Here is a 16,001-nt window from a genome sequence, read left to right on the forward strand (position 1 = left end):
CGTAAAGCCGTCGGTGTAAGCCAGGCATCCGTCTATTTAATCTTTAGTCCACGTGTGATTCCTGAGTCTGAGAGGTTGCTCAATATCTCTAACCGCCATTGACGTTGCTAAGACGCCTCATTTCTCAATCTTGTTGGTTTATTTATCCGCAGCCGTGAATACAATGTCGTTTTCTTGGCCGTGGCATTTCACGTCTCTCACAGACGCTGAGAAGCAGCAACGTCGGGAGCTTCTGGATTTACGTGGATTCTACGCGCAGTGCTCGGTGTTGGTTGCTCTTGTTCTGGTTCGAGTATATAAGAAATCCTTTAGTGAAGCTCCTGGCTCCGAAAAGCCAGCCGAGAGGCGCTCGCGGCGAAAGAACTTGGAGAAATCATGGTTGGATACGCCCCCAGTTGCTGGCTGGATGGAGACCCGAAGACAATACATCGTCTGTCTCATCTGGCTTGGCTGGCTTCTGAGTCTTTGCATCTGGAATTCTGGTGAAGGTGGGTCAATATTTTCTATGATATTTCCTGATACTACTAGTACCCGAGATGGTCGAGCTTGGGGCATAGGATTACATTTGTCTGGGCTCCGATTTGCCAGAATCTACACTTTGTGTTCATCTAAGCTCCCGCGAACTACAACAATCCAGTTGTCTCATATTCTTATATCACCCACATCGTGGAGACGAAAGCTAAATTATTGTTGATGTAAACAGATTACCTTCACTTTACCAAAGCTCTAGCCCATGTCAGCCTCTCCCAGCTCCCCTTGCAGGTGCTCATGTCACCGTCCCTGTACATGAGTCCATCACCAGGATCACCGTCCGTCGTGTCGGTTATCACATCCGTTCCGCAGCCGACCATCAACGCCTACCATCGTCTATTTGGTCGGATCGTTCTTGCGCCGCTGCTCATCGCCCACGCTGTCATGTACGATTCTTTCTTCCTGCAGTCGAGCCACCCTGACTTCGGCTCGCTCTTTGCGAAACGTATCTGGGATTCTGATGTCCAGTGGGGTATCGCTGCTGCCACCATGGTAGGCGCGGTCGCTCTCTTTGCTCGTCCGGCAGCCATGCCTCGCTGGGTACGCTGGTTGAAACCGACTTCTGCCAAGTCCAGACAGCAGGTATTCTACCTTGTGCATGTTTCCATCGTGGGAGCCCTGGAACTTGCGGCTTTCTGCCATGTTTCGGTGGCGCGCACCTATATCCTTGAGTCATTTGCGAGCTCTGCAATCAATTTCGCCTGTTGCTACATGATGCAATAGACTCGATCTTTGTGATGCTCGGCACGTTCATTGCTGATAAGCTATGTTAGAACAGCGGATCATCAGAGTTGTGGCTTTGGGGTACGGGAATTGTTAACGATACTGGTGTCCTACACAATCATGTTAGATATTCGAGGACCAATGCTGTAGATATTCGAATAAACATAATAGGATTTCTAGATTATAATATAAAGCATGATCTCTCCGCAGCGCAAGTACATCGCATTAAGCATCCCATTTACTTCTGCTACCAAGGGGTAGCAATTCTTGATGAGCTTCTAGAGATCGTCAACTTATCATTTTCTCATACAGAAACACCATAGGACCGGTTACTACCTACTGGAGCCTTGTTTGACACAAGTTATGCTTCCTCGCTGTAAGTTCGAGACGGTGGGATGCTTTCTTTGTTGTGGTATCGCTCTTGCTGAGCTGCTTCAAGCGTCTATGTCTCCATCGTTCAACAGAATTTGGTGGCCATTTCACCATCACCACTCTGGAATTCTGGCTGCCAGAGCTATCTGTTCTTGATGATTCCTCCTGCAAAATATACCACACCAACTGATTGGGTGATCCGAATCCATCACTGCAATTTACGGTCCACCCAGCTGTGTATGTATTTCAACCAGTGATCCACTGCACTCGATTAGGCAATGTAGCTGGTACATGCAAAACAAACTCCATGAGACTCGCGCAGAGTTATCTTCGGCGCGCCAGTGCCTAGACTGACTAGGTGACTGGCTCCTCCTCCTTTTCCTTCCTGCTCATCCCAAGGGCAGGAGCAATACGTCCCGAGTCGCGTGCGCACTTTCCTAGTTCGTGCACGAAGATATTCCTATCAGCACTTCTGATACAGTCAATTCTTCATTGTAGCACGCTGTTTAATCAAGAGACAGATTCCGAACTTCTATCCCTTTCTTTCAAGCCTTTCACTCAGAGCCACTAGCTGCTTGCTCGTTTTTCCTATTTTGCATCCACCGGTGTGTTGTATCCACTAGGAACAGCCATGGTCAAGTATGACATTCCCACTCTGCTGGCACTCAGCCACCACGGACGGATAGATTTCAGCAAATTTACTGAGCAGGCCGTTGGAAGTAAGTCTTTCCTTTTTATCTCATTCTAGTAGTGAATGCTGGAAACGAAGAAAACATTTTACTGACACAGAAGTCTCTTCATCACTAGATAACGTCCTTCGACAACGCAAAACCAGTACGAGTGTCTTGTCGGAGCAGCCAGTCAACCGGTCAAGGAATGCCTCAAACTTGTCACGCCAGAGCGAACGAACTCTTTCAGTTCCAGAGCACGCTGTAATTTATCCCTCTCGGCAGCCAAGTGACCCTCCACAGAGCATCCGCGCACACGCAGATGCCGGATTTGTTCGGTTTCTAAAGGAGCATACATCCCCGAAGCACCAGCGCGTCACCGCTGGAGGTCGAATCGTTCCAATGGAACCACAGTCCCCTACCCCCAAGGCGAAGCAGCCGGTGCGCAACATAAGTGCAAGAGGCAGTGATCAGAAGATATCTAAGCCTTCATTGCGAGATGACACTAAAATCAAACGCGAAAATAAACATGTGCTGTTGCAAGATAACAACGCTAGTGTTAATATTTCTATAGCTGCACCGCAGCCTGCTGAAAGTCACGACGATATACGTACCATACTGCCTCAAAGCGGTAGTGCAATTGACCAGCACTTCTCAAACTATGGACAAGCACCGACTCTTCTGTCTACGGCAGCTACCACAGGGCTGTTCTCCCAACCCAGTCTTCCATGGGCCATGAGTGACCTACCAATGCCTCATATCGCCTTACCAGCTCCGGAAGTTATACCAGCGGCCTCGGACTACCCTATGTATGCCTTTGGAGATGGTCCATTATCGTGGGCTTCAAACCTGTATCCTACCCTGGGTACTCAAGGCCCCGTAATTTCTTCCATGCCAGCAGTCCAGCCATATCCCACTGTTACCACGACTTCTGACTATTCTGCGGAAAGCAATACAAGTAGCGGCAGGGCGACCTCATTTCTTGGTCAGCTTCCACCTACTTATGACTCTCTTTGCCCTTCTTTGGGGCATCAATGGCATCAATATGCAGGTGGACAAGTCCCAGCTCTTAATCATCCAATGATGGTTAGCACTCCTCAAACACCGACGTACCAGAAGTCTCTGGAAGATGCTGCAAAGGAGCATGAGTCACTTACCAGTAAGCTATCCGGTATTGATAGGTATATGGCTGTGCACAGTTGGGATCTCGACCCAAATGCCAAAAAGATTCTAGTTGATCAGCGAATGAGTTTGGTGAGAGAATTGGATGCGGTTAGAATATACAGAGAACATCTCGAATGGGTTTCTGGAAGATTGAACACAACGATCCCAATCAGGCAACATCCCTCGAACGTCGCTTCATTGTATGTCGCCAGCGGCCTCACAGGTAGTCCATCTCTAATGGGACCTTCGCTGTGCACACCCAGCTCCGCTTCTGGGCTTCCAGCTTTCTCAATGCCCTCACTAGCAAACGCCCTTTCGCAGTCGCTCTCCCTCAATGAGACAGTTAACGCATCAATGCCACTACATGCTGTATCTGATACCTACCCATACAATGCGACAATCGGCTCAACAGAGGTACGTCCAAACCATAACTCAATGAAGGATGCTAGCTTTTCGCATGCCGCACGAGGAATTGAGACCCGGATTGAACCCAAGAGGTCAGACAAACAGGTCCAGACACATGGCGAGGCCAAATCGAGAACTACTGACGGAACTGCTGGATGGCAAACACCTACGAAGATAACCGCTTTGGACGTTGAAAAGGTGCATCATCAAATTGAGGAGGCCACTCGCCGAGGCGAACCACTCGATGGGCTTCTTCGGGAACTATCAGCCGCTACTTCCAAATTGATTAAACAAAGGCGAGATGAACTTCATGAGCCGCGCGGGTTGCTGTCAGCCGTGCCTGCTAAGCACAACCGCAAGAACCGCGCGGAAAGTGAGGCGGGTGCCGTCAAGGGACTATCAGACAAGCATGAAGCTCATGCACCTCTGATGCGACACTCAGCCAAGGCCTGGAAGCCCGGGAAGGAGCTGCGAAGGCCTGGACTGCACAGCGCGATGGGCCCGTACATGAGTGCGAAAGAGATGGAAGAGGGTGATGACCATCAATCTATATCGTCGTATGTGTCAACGACGGATTCATGGGCTACCGTTCATCAAGGAGAGTAAGTACCGTCCGCCTTGGAATGGTATGACTCTGGAGAATACTAAGTTTGCAGGCGTCGACGTGACAAGAAGCTACGGAAGATCAAAGAAAAACGGGCGAATCGAGAGATTGCCGAAAGGTAGTAAGAATCTTCGAGCACAGGCAATCAAGCTGATGGTGTTGCGCAGCAGATCCCGTGGTCCACTTGAGCATCCCCATGTATCGAATGAAGCCTTTCTACCAGGTCATCAACGTTCTCGAGGGCAGAACTTGGGCCAGCCAGGAGGACCATCGATATACAAGCCACGCAGCCCCCCAACATTGTTAAACCCGACTGACCCGGCGAGGCAGACCAGCGTGGAGGAAATGAGACAGCGGTATCCACAGCTTCTGACGCAGTATTTCAACAAGAACCGTGGTCTAGCCTTTCAGAAAACGGCTGCCTTGGCTGTCTCGCAGAATGTTAATGCACATGGATTTCTGCCCCCTTTCGAAGGCGTAGGGAATGCACCTAGTAAGAGCAGGAGTGCACCAACGGACATGACCGAAGGTGGAATGTATCTACTCAGCGGAAAGATGTCGAACTCGAAGCAGCATGATGGTCCCGGACAAAGAGGCAAAGAGGCCCTTGGACCAGCCAAGCAAGCTGGAAAGCCGTGAACGAGTCGGGTAGAGCGAGGTCCCCGCGGCGTCCACATATACGATTCTTTCTGGAAGAGATGAATGGGGTGAGATTACCACCAGCAATCAGCGGTGAGTCCTAGGAGCAGGGTTCGAAGGGCATTGGGGAAAGCAGTTGGAGATATGGCCGTATGGCATCATTGTATTACTTGTATTTAAGGGTACCTCTTGTCCCACAGAGTCGGACCCTTACGGTTGGAGTATATCTTAGAATGAGGGATAGTGTTAGTATGGTATCACTGGGAAAAGTTATTTTCACAAGTCTTTGAGCATGAAGATCAGTCCACTTGTGCTGATGCAGCGAAACCCCCAGGGGATGGTTAGATAGCAGATGCAGTCGGACCTGGGTTACTGGTAAAACCGTTTGGAGTGGTATTTATCGATCAGTAGCGATCAAGAGAACTTGATATCAGCCCACCTTCTCCAGGCCAAGATAGTAGTCAATAGTTTCATTGCTGGAGAATCAGGTGTGCAGCGGGAAAGACAGAGTCGATCGTTACTCTGTAGCTGAGGAGGCCAGAGCTCCCCTTGCGTGGATGATGGATTCCCCCACATCCAGCATCCGTCGCCTGACTGGTTGGTCCTCCGCCACACACCCCGCAAAGAAAGATGTGAGGTCGCATCTCGTATTCTTGGTTTTTGACTAGGGAGAGAGCAGGTAGATGAAGATAGTAGACAAGTGACCAGCAGGATGTGTGAGTATAAAAGTGTATGAGTGTGTCTGTGTGTGGGTGGTGATGATACTGTAAAAGTATGTATGTAATAGAAAAAAAAATATATATATATATAAGTATATATACGGGGCTAAAACAAAGAAAAAGAAAAAAAAAAAAAAAAAAAAAAAGGCACAGGCACAGCAATAATAGCAGCGGCGATAATGGCTGTGTTTTTTTCGTTCCATGTATTGTAAATGACCCACGGCGAGGAGGCAAGTGGGCAAGTTTCGGGGAGGAGGGCCGGAGTGCCTGATGGTCCTATCAGATGTGCTGGCAGGCCCATGGGAAGTTCAAAGCTGAATCGAACAAGTCCAGAATGTGGCAACTGGTTAAGGCACCGGCCAATCTGCTAAGAGCGCTGGCTGTGCTTTTGTGGTGAACCCGATCGGACTGGATCTAAGATAACTTACTTAGTCGAGTAAGTACTACGGAGTAGGTAACTACTATACTGGTTACTTAGTTACAAAGAGGAAGTTGGCAGTTAGGGGATGAGCTGAATGAATGGCAGACAATACATAAGTAGTTACAGTATACAACAAGTAATAGTTTCTGTGTGACATCGGATATGCATACCGATTACATACCGAAGTCAGGAAGGATAGAAGGTATCTGGGCTGGGCTGGGTTGAAAGAAAGAGATGATTGCTGTGCTGATAGCAAGATGGTTACGACAACCCCGATACTACGGTGATAAGTGAAGTGACATTTATCTATCGGGCTTTATCGGCTCCCCTTCTACTTTCGCCTTAGTATTCCTTACTATTTACTCAGACAGTTTAGTGCAAATGGTTAGTGACGGTGAGAAAAACTAACTAGTGACCGTACTATACCCGGTATGGAGGCGTATGATGTATCATGCCGGGCAGCGTGACTAAGCCCAGGCTGTGCCATTCCAACTTTCCCTCCACGTCTCCACTCCGTCTCCGGCCCTTTCGCTTTCTCTCACTCTCTCTTTCTTGTCTTCTTTCTCTTCCCCTGCTGTTTCTTTTCTTTGAAAGCCCGTCCTTGGCCCGGGGATTCAATTCTTCAGCTTCTGTTTCTTCTTCGGTGATACCTTTGCGACCTCTGCGAACGCTGCGTTCTTCCCCGCCCGCGATCTAGCCGAGGTGTTGTCCCCCATTCACAGCCAACCCCCATCGTTCCCGGGCTGGAAGTGCCTCTAAATCCAAGTTTCTGGTGCGAACTAGCACCACCGCCTACCAATTTCCCCCGCGGCTTCTGGCCCGTTACTGGGGCCCCTTCCCTCCCGTCGCAATTATTATTCTCTCAATCGCCCACTTGCCCCGTTCGTTATCACCAAACTAAACTTGAGTACCTGGCCACGTTCCTGGATTCAATCCAGGCAGTCACCGGCATGACACAACTTTTCGCCTCCAGTCCGTCCTCCGTGACGAACGAGAAACGCGGGAACTTTCCCAGTCTCTCCCTGGCCTCTAAGAAGCATTCCAACGATTCGAGCCACTTCCCCACGAGGATCAAGAATTTCTTTCGCATCAACAGTTCCAGCAGCAATTCTTCCCATGCCAGCCATAACAACAATGACCCGCGTGATCGCGATGGCAATACCTCCCCACCCGCAAAGTCTGATGCCAAATCCGGCTTTAGACAATCCCGGTTCCTTCCCACTATCGGCCGAAATCGCTCAACCACCGTTGCCAGTGAAGGCAATCCGCTAGACGAAGGCGTCTCCCCGACCGCAACGGCCAACCCATACTTTGTCCATCAGGGCCAGCCTTCGTTGCAGCATCGGAACGATGGCTCGGTGCCCTCGTCCCCGCCCGATACCCCCGAATTGCAGGTGGACGGTGTCTCTGCTGCCGAGCAGGCGACTACAGCCAACAAGGTTGAGTTGGCTCGTAAGCTGCGCCGTGTTGCTTCGGCTCCGAATGCGCAGGGTCTGTTTGCCCGTGGCGAGTCTGACGAACGTCCTCAGACGGCCGAGACTGGAAACGAACTTCTGGAGCCGTCTGGGGTGGATGATCCACAAGTCACTACGGTGGAGGTGGCGTCCGACAAAGACGTGAATCTTGCCGTGCCCAAACTTGGCCCCCACAGTAAGATTCCTACTCCCGGCCAGATTCGGGATTCGGTTGCCTTCCGCAGGACGTATAGTTCCAACTCGATCAAGGTGCGCAATGTCGAGGTAGGACCGGGGAGCTTTGATAAGATCAAGTTGATCGGAAAGGGTGATGTGGGCAAGGTGTATCTTGTCCGGGAGAAGAAGTCGAGCCGACTCTATGCTATGAAGGGTGAGTTTATGTCTGCAGCCTTGTATATTGGCGAAGTGTGCTGACTTGACTAGTACTGAGCAAGAAGGAGATGATCAAGCGGAACAAGATTAAGCGGGCATTGGCCGAGCAGGAAATTCTTGCTACCAGCAATCACCCATTCATTGTTACTCTCTACCACTCTTTCCAGTCCGAGGATTATCTCTACCTGTGCATGGAATACTGCAGTGGTGGCGAGTTCTTCAGAGGTGTGTTCTACGTTCGATAGATACCGGCTGTCGCTGACTCTTCTAGCTCTTCAAACCCGTCCAGGAAAGTGCATCTCCGAAGATGCTGCGCGATTCTATGCCGCAGAAGTTACTGCTGCCCTGGAGTACCTCCATCTCATGGGTTTCATCTACCGTGATCTGAAACCCGAAAGTATGTACTGTAATAGTCAAAGGTGTTGACCTATGCTGACTATATTTCTCTAGACATTCTCCTCCACCAGTCTGGCCACATCATGCTGTCTGACTTTGATCTGTCGAAGCAATCCGGACCGGGCGGTGCGCCTACAATGATCCCGGCGCGAAGTGGCAACTCTACGACGTCTCTACCGACAATTGATACCAAGTCATGCATTGCTGACTTCAGGACCAACTCGTTTGTCGGTACGGAAGAATACATTGCACCCGAAGTCATCAAGGGCTGCGGACACACTAGCGCAGTCGATTGGTGGACGCTTGGTATCTTGATCTACGAGATGCTGTACGGCACGACACCATTCAAGGGCAAGAACAGGAATGCTACGTTCGGCAACATCTTGCGAGATGAAGTGCAATTCCCCGAGCATGCAGCGGCCCAGCCAACCTCCAAGTAAGCTCCCTCGGTCTGCTTTACCGCACTGTTGCTAACATTCGCAGCCTCTGCAAATCATTAATTCGTAAACTGCTCATCAAGGACGAGACTAAGCGGCTTGGAGCTCGAGCCGGCGCTTCGGACGTCAAGACCCATCCCTTCTTCCGGCAGACGCAGTGGGCGCTTATCCGGCATATGAAGCCGCCAATGATCCCTCACCAGAGCCGTGGTACGGATACTCTCAACTTTCGCAATGTCAAGGAGAGCGCGAGTGTCGACATCGGCGGACCCAGCACGACCAAGATGAAGGGTGTACCTATGGATTCGGGACTTGCGACGCCAAATGGCGAGATAGCCGATCCGTTTGAGGAGTTCAACAGCGTCACCCTTCATCATGACGGGGACATGTGAATGGCCTGATTGTCACCACCATGCTTTCTACCTGCCCAAGCATATGCTTTGCTAGAGGCTTATTTTACGACTTTGATGCATGAAAGATCTCTACACGGAGTTCACCATCTTACAGCTATTACCTGGAGTATCGGAAGTTTGACGTTGGGAGTTTGCTTTTCTTTTTCTTATACACACTGTGGTTATCGATATATGCTGATATCCAATGACTGCGTCCCCTCATGCATGGGCTAATATTCGGCTGTCACTTTATGGTTTGATGCGGCAGCGATGTAACAGTTTTGACTGTTTCTTTGTTTCTATCACAATTATTGCAGCAGACGGCGTTAGCGATTTCGGTTGTACCTTAGCAAACACATCTTTGAGCAAAACAGTGGTGTGGGCTGACTTGTTCACACCAGGACGGTTTTGGTCGGGGATGCTTTCTGTTCTTTATTCTGTATTTGTGGGCGACTTATTGATGCTTGGATGTCCGATGGGACAGGCCCGGTGCCTTATGGACATGATTACGTTTATGAATTTATATGTATTTTCTAGACTATCACAGATCTCTGTAGTGTTTTTCTGACCTAGATTCTGATCTAGCTAGATACTGGTAGTTAGTTGATGGGATGAGACACGACGGAAATCCATCCGCCGCGACCCAAACAAACCAAACCAGATCCAAACATCACCACCTACATTTGACATACACCAAACAACGCACCTCCACCAACTCCCAACACACGCAGAGACACCCAAAATCAAGAGCACAAAAGAAATTATCAAGAAGATACTTATAAAAATGTCCTCCCCACCCGACTCCCACAACCACACCCCCCTTCACGACCAAGACCCCTCCCCCTCCTCCGCGCCAGATGAAACCCCCAACAACCCTCTCCTTCGCACCACAAACCCGCTCGTCAGCTCCCTGGAACAAGAAGTCTTAGATGAGTATACTCGGCTATTAGGGAATGTGAATAAGGTGTGTCCCTACCCCAATACCCCCATCATCCTACACTCAATCCTTTCATCCATCCATCCAATCCTATGACTCCAAACACGCTTTACACATCACTACACGCATGCTAACCATAACCCCGAATGGGCTAAAGTTATCAACCAAACTCTCCACACTCGCCGAATCCCCCACGACCCTCACACTGGACGGCCTCCGCGGCCTAGAACGTCAAACCGCCACCGTCTGTACCCTGCTCAAGGCGAGCGTGTATAGTATTGTTCTCCAACAGCAGATTTTTAATGAGAGTGAGGAGCAACAACAGATGCAGATGCAGCAGCAGGAGATGGAGGGGGATGGGGATGGGTATTCGGGGATGATGGGGCAGGGGGGTGAAGGAGGGGAGTATGGGTATGGGGATGGGGGGTATGGAGGGTATGGCGCGGAAGGGGAGAGTTTTGGGAGGTATTGAATATATCTCTTTGCAGGGTTTATGGTTATGGGATATGGTGATGGTGGGTGGGGTTGTGACTTTTTTTTATGCTGTGATTTGGTTTAGGTTTTGGGTGTGGGTGGTGTTCGATAGATGTGATTGATATATTATATACCCCGTTTTGTATGTTCTAGGTTGATTTTAAATTGTTGATTTGTTGATTGAGTATTGCTTGATGCTGGATACAAATACATGTTTAGACTGTAATACAAGATGAACAGAATAGAAAAGAAAAAAAGAAGAAAACATTATATACACCGCCCATGACGCAAATGAACATGTCTGCTGTCTGTATGCAGTGTTGTGTTCAGAGAGATATATCTTTCTTTCAAACCCAAACCTCAAGCTGTTCGCCGCTCACGACGGCTTAGAACGCCCTTGCCAGAGTAGTACACTCCCCGTACATCGACCATCTTCTTACCCCGGGCACGGGCAATATCCTCGGGGTTGCGCTGGCTCATGAGCGCCTCGTAGGCGGCCTTGACTGTGTTCATGGGGTTTCTGGACCGGTTGACCCGGGCGGCGATATCGTGGATACCGGCCGCGCGGCACATTTCGAAGATCAGGTGCTGGCAGCGGAGACCGAAGCCTGTAGAAATATCAAATGTTAGCACTAAGCTAATAGTTCATATAGCGGACATCGTACCTGGAGGACGGTGCATCAACTTCAACTCCACAGCTCCGACCTTGCCCTCGACGTCACCGAAGATGGTCCGCTTCTCGTAGCGCGGAACAGGTTGCATGTTCTTTACAGCACGAGCGCGAGCTTGTTGGCAGGCATCGACGATTTCATCGGACTTGGCAATTCCAATTCCCATGAGACCATTCTGGTTACCGGCGACCGTGACGACGGACATACTCGGGACCTTACCCAGTCGAGTCTGGTTGCTGACACGGCGAATAACGAGGTCCTTGATGTACAGGGACTTGATGTACTCTCTACCGTAGCCCGTGACCTGGAAAAGTCTCTTCTCCGCCTCGTTGGGTTCTTCGGGGTTCAGATATGTGAGTTCTCCAAATCTGGTCCGGTATTGCGGCCTCGGAACTATCTCGTCACCCATATGTTCCAAGGTTTCTCCGTCTTTCAAGAAATTGGGCGAGAGCGCGCTGTGTCCGTTGAGCTCGTTCTCCTCCTTGCCGTGGGTCACCCGGTTGGTCTCGAGGAATCGTACGAAGTCTGCCGGCTGGGGGTCCTCCGATGATTCGGCAAAGAAGCGGGCGAAGTCTTCCATGAAATCATCCTCGGTCTTGAATGTCGCGTTGTAGTCGGAGTTGGTCTTGGGGGCGCGAATGTGCTTGTCGACGCCGGGCTCAATGACCGAGAAATCATCGAGATACTTCAACCTCATGGGATCCCGACGGAGACGGAACTGTTCAGCCAGGTCTTTCGGGTCAATGGTCTTCTCACCGGCCTCAATGGCGGCGATCTGTTCGGGCGTGTAATGTTCCCGGAGGGCGGCCTTTTCCTCCTCGGTGTATTGCTTGAAGTCGTCAAGCTTCACCTCCCGGTAAATTTCATCCAGAGTCTTTCCCTCGGGGGCCTTGTTGACTTCAGGGACCTTCGGTTTCCGATCGGAGAGCTGTATCGACGACAGGTGGAACTGGCGACTAGGCACGCGAGGGCCGGCGGAGGCCGCACGCGAGAAGCTGCAGAAGAGGCATCGGGCCGGACGTGCGAGACTCATGATGAAGCGGATGGGGTGCTCTCTGGCCAGCAGAGGCCACTTGAGAGCAAATAATCCGGGGTGGTGGAGAAGGGGGGAGTAAAAGAGGTGATGGACGGGGAAGTTCAAGACGGCGAAGGGAAGGACATTGAAGTTCGAGTGAAATTCTCAGCGGGTCAACTCCAGCCAATCCCCGCCCGCCTTTTCCTGCTCACTCACTTTTTCCTTTTCCTCCATCACCCCAACTTTCTTTTCTTCCTCCTACTTCAACTTTCTCAATCCCTCCATTTTCTGATTAACTAATTCGGGATTTATATATGTTTGCCTTGCGATCCTTGCGATCATATACTCTTCGAAAGCTCCCAACCAGTGTCCCTCGACAGGTCCAACGGTTGGCCCTCTTCCATCAATCTGCTTGCCCGCGCAATGCGCAATTAGCCTTCAATCCTCCCACCATGCAGAATTCCCCCAAGAAACCCGACACCGTCGCAAAGCGGCGCAAGAGAGCCAAGGCTCCCCGCGATAACAAGAGCAGCGGCTTCGACGAGGTCCTCCAGGCCGATATTGATCAGCTTCTCCGCAGACACAAGCCCGAAACCGAGCTCGAGACAGAAGAAGCTTCTACACCCCCGCAACCCACCCTTCCCGAGCCTTTCACCGAAATTGAAGTCCAGATCGCCGAGATTTCGTCAACCGGTGATGGTCTCGCATTGTCCGAGAGCCAGGATCATGTCTACGTTGTTCCTTTCACAGTCCCCGGCGACAAGGTGCTGGTCAAGGTGGTGCGGCACTTCCCCTCCCTGTCCTACAGCATGACAGATTTTATCAAGGTCATTGAGCCTGGCCCCAAGCGCAACGATGCCGGCATTGGTTGCCAGTATTTCGGCCGGTGCTCCGGATGCCAGCTGCAAATGATGTCGTATGAAGACCAACTCGCGCACAAGAAGCGCATTGTGGAGAAGGCCTACGCCAACTTCTCTGGCTTGATTCCAGAACTGATTCCTGCCATCGACGAAACTTTCCCATCTCCGCTGCAATACGGTTACCGGACGAAGCTTACGCCGCACTTTGCAGCTCCTGGCGGAAACAAGAGGAGGGGCAAGGGACCCCGCGAGCCGCACAAGGAGGTGCCCCCGATTGGTTTCACTTTCAAGAACCGACGCATGGATTTGGATATTGAAGATTGCCCGTTGGGCACCGATATTGTCCGACAGGGATTGAAGAGCGAGCGCAAGCGTGTGGCCGAGACCATCGGCAAGTACACCAAGGGTGCCACTCTTCTTATGCGTGAGTCGACCACTCGCGTGCCGAAAGAGCAGGACAGCGAGAACCCTCCTGCGCCCATCAACAAGCCCGGACAGGATTCCGGCGACGTCATCCGCGTCGAAAAGGATACATATATTGAAGAGAAGCGCTGCGTGACCGACTCGAACGCCACCAGCATTGAGTATGTCGACGACTACGTCTTCACCAACAAAGCCGGCGCATTCTTCCAGAACAACAACTCCATACTCTCAGGGTTCACCGAGTTCATCCGCCAACACGCTATGCCCCCGAACAACGACCAAGACGCCAAACCCATCAAATACCTCCTGGATGCCTACTCCGGCTCCGGTCTTTTCACCATCACCCTCTCCCCGCTATTCAAGTCCAGTCTGGGCGTCGACGTCGCCGGCGACTCCATCGCCTCGGCACGGGACAACGCCCGCGACAACAAGCTCCCGAACACCGGTTTCGCCGCCGCAGATGCAGCCGTTCTCTTCAAGGACGTCCCCTACCCTCCTGACCAGACTCTGCTGGTCATTGACCCCCCGCGCAAGGGATGCAGTGACGACTTCCTCCGGCAGCTGCTGGCCTTTGGACCGCGCCGGGTAGTCTACGTCAGCTGCAACGTGCACACGCAGGCGCGCGATGTGGCCGTCATGGTGCAGGGCGATGCGGAGAAGAAGATTCGGTACGAGATCGAGAGCATCCGGGGATTCGACTTCTTCCCGCAGACGGGACATGTTGAGGGAGTGGCTATTCTGAACAAGACGAGTATACCCGAGTCTGCTTGAATTCATATATATGATGGCGTTGGTGGTTAAAAAGAGACATGACTGATAGATTCGCGTACATACAATGAGCAAATACCATTTGCAGTTTGCAATTCTCTTCATCTATAGTACTCTACTTATCGTGCTGGTACTTCTGATAACTCGCTACAGAACTAAACAACTGAGCTCAGTCTACAGGTCAGGATCGGCAATCTTCAAAACCGCCTTGCCCAAGTTCTCCCCGCGCAACATGGCAACAAACGCCTCGGGACCATTCTCAATGCCCACCGTGATATCCTCCTTGGCATTGATACTGCCCTCCTGGAGCCACTACACATCATCAGCAATCACCTTTATACCCAGGAAGAATGATACACTCACAGCAGTAACCTTCTCATCCCTCTCCTTGATCCACTTAGGTCCCATGTCCTTATCCCCAACAATAAACCCACGCATGCGCAATCTCTTCGTGACAACATTATACAGATTCTTAACCCCATACCGCTCCTCCGGCTTGAGATTATACTGTGAGACCATTCCACAAGCCACTGCCATCCCATCCCATCATCCAGTCAGCATATTTCCCAAACCCAACATCCAACATCTAAGAAATAGAAAAGAAAAACTTACCAACCCTCCCCCATTATTCATAACCTCCAACACAGCATCCAATTGCTCTCCACCCACATTCTCAAAATACACATCCACCCCCGTCCCCCCTCTCCACCAACCAACCTCCCCAACGCCTCCTTCGCCCCCTCAACCTTATAATCAAAACACTCATCAAACCCCAATTCCTCCACCACATACCTCCTCTTCCTCTCCCCCCCAGCACTCCCAATCACCCTACACCCAATCCTCTTCGCCAACTGTCCCACCACACTCCCCACCGCCCCAGCAGCACTACTCACAAACACCGTCTCGCCCTTCTTCGGCTCCCCGATCTCAAACAGCCCCGCGTACGCTGTCAACCCCGTCATGCCCAAGATCCCTACATACTGGGACAGCTCAATCCCAGATGGTAGTGGGGTTGGGATCTTCCGGATAGGGCTGTTCGCTCCGTCGAGGCTGTTCTCGAGCATCCATAGCTGCTCTTCTTCGCTGCCGGCTTCGCCGGTGGCAGGGGCAGGGGATGCGGATACAGCCAGCACGCTGTATTCCTGGATAGGCAGACGCGCGTAGATGATCTCGCCCGGCTTGAAGGATGCGTGCGTGGAATGCACCACCTGGGCTACGGCGAAGGCCGTGATGGGCGAGTTGAGGGGGTATGGTGGACTGTAGGATTTGATGTGGGCGGGGCGCATGCGCCCGCGCATGTAGGGGTCCAGGCTGGCGTAGAGGAGCTTGGTGAGGAGGGTGTTTGGGTCTGTGGGTGGGGTGGTGATGTCGAGGGGGCGGGGGAGGGGGGTTAGGTCTTTGTGGGGGGTGGGGAGGCCCGTGGGGATGTTGGTTAGGATTAGGGAGGTGTTGGGGTACATTTTGATGGAGGTGTCCTTTGGGTACTATGTGTGTGTGTGTGTGTGTGTGTTATGGGGATGAATGGATTGGGGTGT

At 51.4% G+C, this 16,001-nt stretch overlaps 8 protein-coding genes across 8 annotated transcripts; 6 read left to right on the forward strand and 2 right to left on the reverse strand.

Annotated features, from left to right (window-relative positions):
* The first annotated feature begins 54 nt into the window (after positions 1 to 54).
* BO83DRAFT_378121 (ferric reductase-like transmembrane domain-containing protein) lies at positions 55 to 1,460 on the forward strand. Its single transcript, XM_025531170.1, has 2 exons — positions 55 to 488; positions 704 to 1,460. Exons 1-2 carry the CDS (start codon positions 164 to 166, stop codon positions 1,252 to 1,254), a joined length of 876 nt encoding a protein of 291 aa, XP_025388475.1. The 5' UTR covers positions 55 to 163; the 3' UTR covers positions 1,255 to 1,460.
* Positions 1,461 to 2,257: 797 nt separating this feature from the next.
* Positions 2,258 to 5,113, forward strand: BO83DRAFT_360044 (uncharacterized protein; the record flags this gene model as incomplete). The annotated part of the gene is made up of 4 exons (XM_025529382.1): positions 2,258 to 2,345; positions 2,434 to 4,465; positions 4,520 to 4,588; positions 4,635 to 5,113. 4 exons carry the CDS (start codon positions 2,258 to 2,260, stop codon positions 5,104 to 5,106), a joined length of 2,661 nt encoding a protein of 886 aa, XP_025388476.1. The 3' UTR covers positions 5,107 to 5,113.
* Positions 5,114 to 6,612: 1,499 nt separating this feature from the next.
* Positions 6,613 to 7,070, forward strand: BO83DRAFT_24245 (uncharacterized protein). The gene has a single exon (XM_025526974.1). The coding sequence runs from the start codon at positions 6,698 to 6,700 to the stop codon at positions 6,941 to 6,943; it is 246 nt and encodes an 81-aa protein (XP_025388477.1). The 5' UTR covers positions 6,613 to 6,697; the 3' UTR covers positions 6,944 to 7,070.
* Positions 7,071 to 9,421, forward strand: BO83DRAFT_24246 (putative serine/threonine protein kinase (Nrc-2)). Its single transcript, XM_025526975.1, has 5 exons — positions 7,071 to 8,091; positions 8,145 to 8,318; positions 8,365 to 8,490; positions 8,544 to 8,925; positions 8,973 to 9,421. The coding sequence occupies exons 1-5, from the start codon at positions 7,197 to 7,199 to the stop codon at positions 9,316 to 9,318; spliced, it is 1,923 nt and encodes a 640-aa protein (XP_025388478.1). The 5' UTR covers positions 7,071 to 7,196; the 3' UTR covers positions 9,319 to 9,421.
* A 558-nt stretch (positions 9,422 to 9,979) lies between these two features.
* Positions 9,980 to 10,768, forward strand: BO83DRAFT_416895 (DASH complex subunit DAD3 family protein; the record flags this gene model as incomplete). The annotated part of the gene is made up of 3 exons (XM_025534723.1): positions 9,980 to 10,282; positions 10,413 to 10,690; positions 10,744 to 10,768. The coding sequence occupies exons 1-3, from the start codon at positions 10,103 to 10,105 to the stop codon at positions 10,766 to 10,768; spliced, it is 483 nt and encodes a 160-aa protein (XP_025388479.1). The 5' UTR covers positions 9,980 to 10,102.
* Positions 10,769 to 10,899: 131 nt separating this feature from the next.
* BO83DRAFT_407930 (mitochondrial 37S ribosomal protein uS5m) lies at positions 10,900 to 12,523 on the reverse strand. The gene is made up of 2 exons (XM_025534001.1): positions 11,395 to 12,523; positions 10,900 to 11,337 (listed from the first exon to the last, which is right to left on the reverse strand). The coding sequence occupies exons 1-2, from the start codon at positions 12,431 to 12,433 to the stop codon at positions 11,090 to 11,092; spliced, it is 1,287 nt and encodes a 428-aa protein (XP_025388480.1). The 5' UTR covers positions 12,434 to 12,523; the 3' UTR covers positions 10,900 to 11,089.
* Positions 12,524 to 12,696: 173 nt separating this feature from the next.
* Positions 12,697 to 14,507, forward strand: BO83DRAFT_378126 (tRNA (uracil(54)-C(5))-methyltransferase). Its single transcript, XM_025531171.1, has one exon. It carries the CDS (start codon positions 12,868 to 12,870, stop codon positions 14,467 to 14,469), a length of 1,602 nt encoding a protein of 533 aa, XP_025388481.1. The 5' UTR covers positions 12,697 to 12,867; the 3' UTR covers positions 14,470 to 14,507.
* Positions 14,508 to 14,557: 50 nt separating this feature from the next.
* Positions 14,558 to 15,926, reverse strand: BO83DRAFT_337105 (MDR family NADP-dependent oxidoreductase; the record flags this gene model as incomplete). Its single annotated transcript, XM_025528468.1, has 3 exons — positions 14,558 to 14,778; positions 14,830 to 14,996; positions 15,299 to 15,926. 3 exons carry the CDS (start codon positions 15,924 to 15,926, stop codon positions 14,641 to 14,643), a joined length of 933 nt encoding a protein of 310 aa, XP_025388482.1. The 3' UTR covers positions 14,558 to 14,640.
* Between the last annotated feature and the right edge of the window lie 75 nt (positions 15,927 to 16,001).

Source organism: Aspergillus eucalypticola (genome assembly GCF_003184535.1).
Source record: "Aspergillus eucalypticola CBS 122712 chromosome Unknown BO83scaffold_11, whole genome shotgun sequence".
Classification (NCBI taxonomy): Eukaryota; Fungi; Ascomycota; class Eurotiomycetes; order Eurotiales; family Aspergillaceae; genus Aspergillus; species Aspergillus eucalypticola.

Excerpts from the sequence above, each read along its gene's own strand:
- BO83DRAFT_378121 (XM_025531170.1), top strand. The coding sequence starts at position 164 with ATGTCGTTTTCTTGGCCGTGGCATTTCACGTCTCTCACAGACGCTGAG. Across the intron at positions 489-703 it reads CATCTGGAATTCTGGTGAAG|ATTACCTTCACTTTACCAAA; the intron begins GTGGGTCAATAT and ends TGATGTAAACAG.
- BO83DRAFT_24245 (XM_025526974.1), top strand. The coding sequence starts at position 6,698 with ATGCCGGGCAGCGTGACTAAGCCCAGGCTGTGCCATTCCAACTTTCCC.
- BO83DRAFT_24246 (XM_025526975.1), top strand. The coding sequence starts at position 7,197 with ATGACACAACTTTTCGCCTCCAGTCCGTCCTCCGTGACGAACGAGAAA. Across the intron at positions 8,491-8,543 it reads CCGTGATCTGAAACCCGAAA|ACATTCTCCTCCACCAGTCT; the intron begins GTATGTACTGTA and ends ATATTTCTCTAG. Across the intron at positions 8,926-8,972 it reads GCGGCCCAGCCAACCTCCAA|CCTCTGCAAATCATTAATTC; the intron begins GTAAGCTCCCTC and ends TAACATTCGCAG.
- BO83DRAFT_407930 (XM_025534001.1), bottom strand. The coding sequence starts at position 12,433 with ATGAGTCTCGCACGTCCGGCCCGATGCCTCTTCTGCAGCTTCTCGCGT. Across the intron at positions 11,338-11,394 it reads GTTGATGCACCGTCCTCCAG|GCTTCGGTCTCCGCTGCCAG; the intron begins GTACGATGTCCG and ends ATATTTCTACAG.
- BO83DRAFT_378126 (XM_025531171.1), top strand. The coding sequence starts at position 12,868 with ATGCAGAATTCCCCCAAGAAACCCGACACCGTCGCAAAGCGGCGCAAG.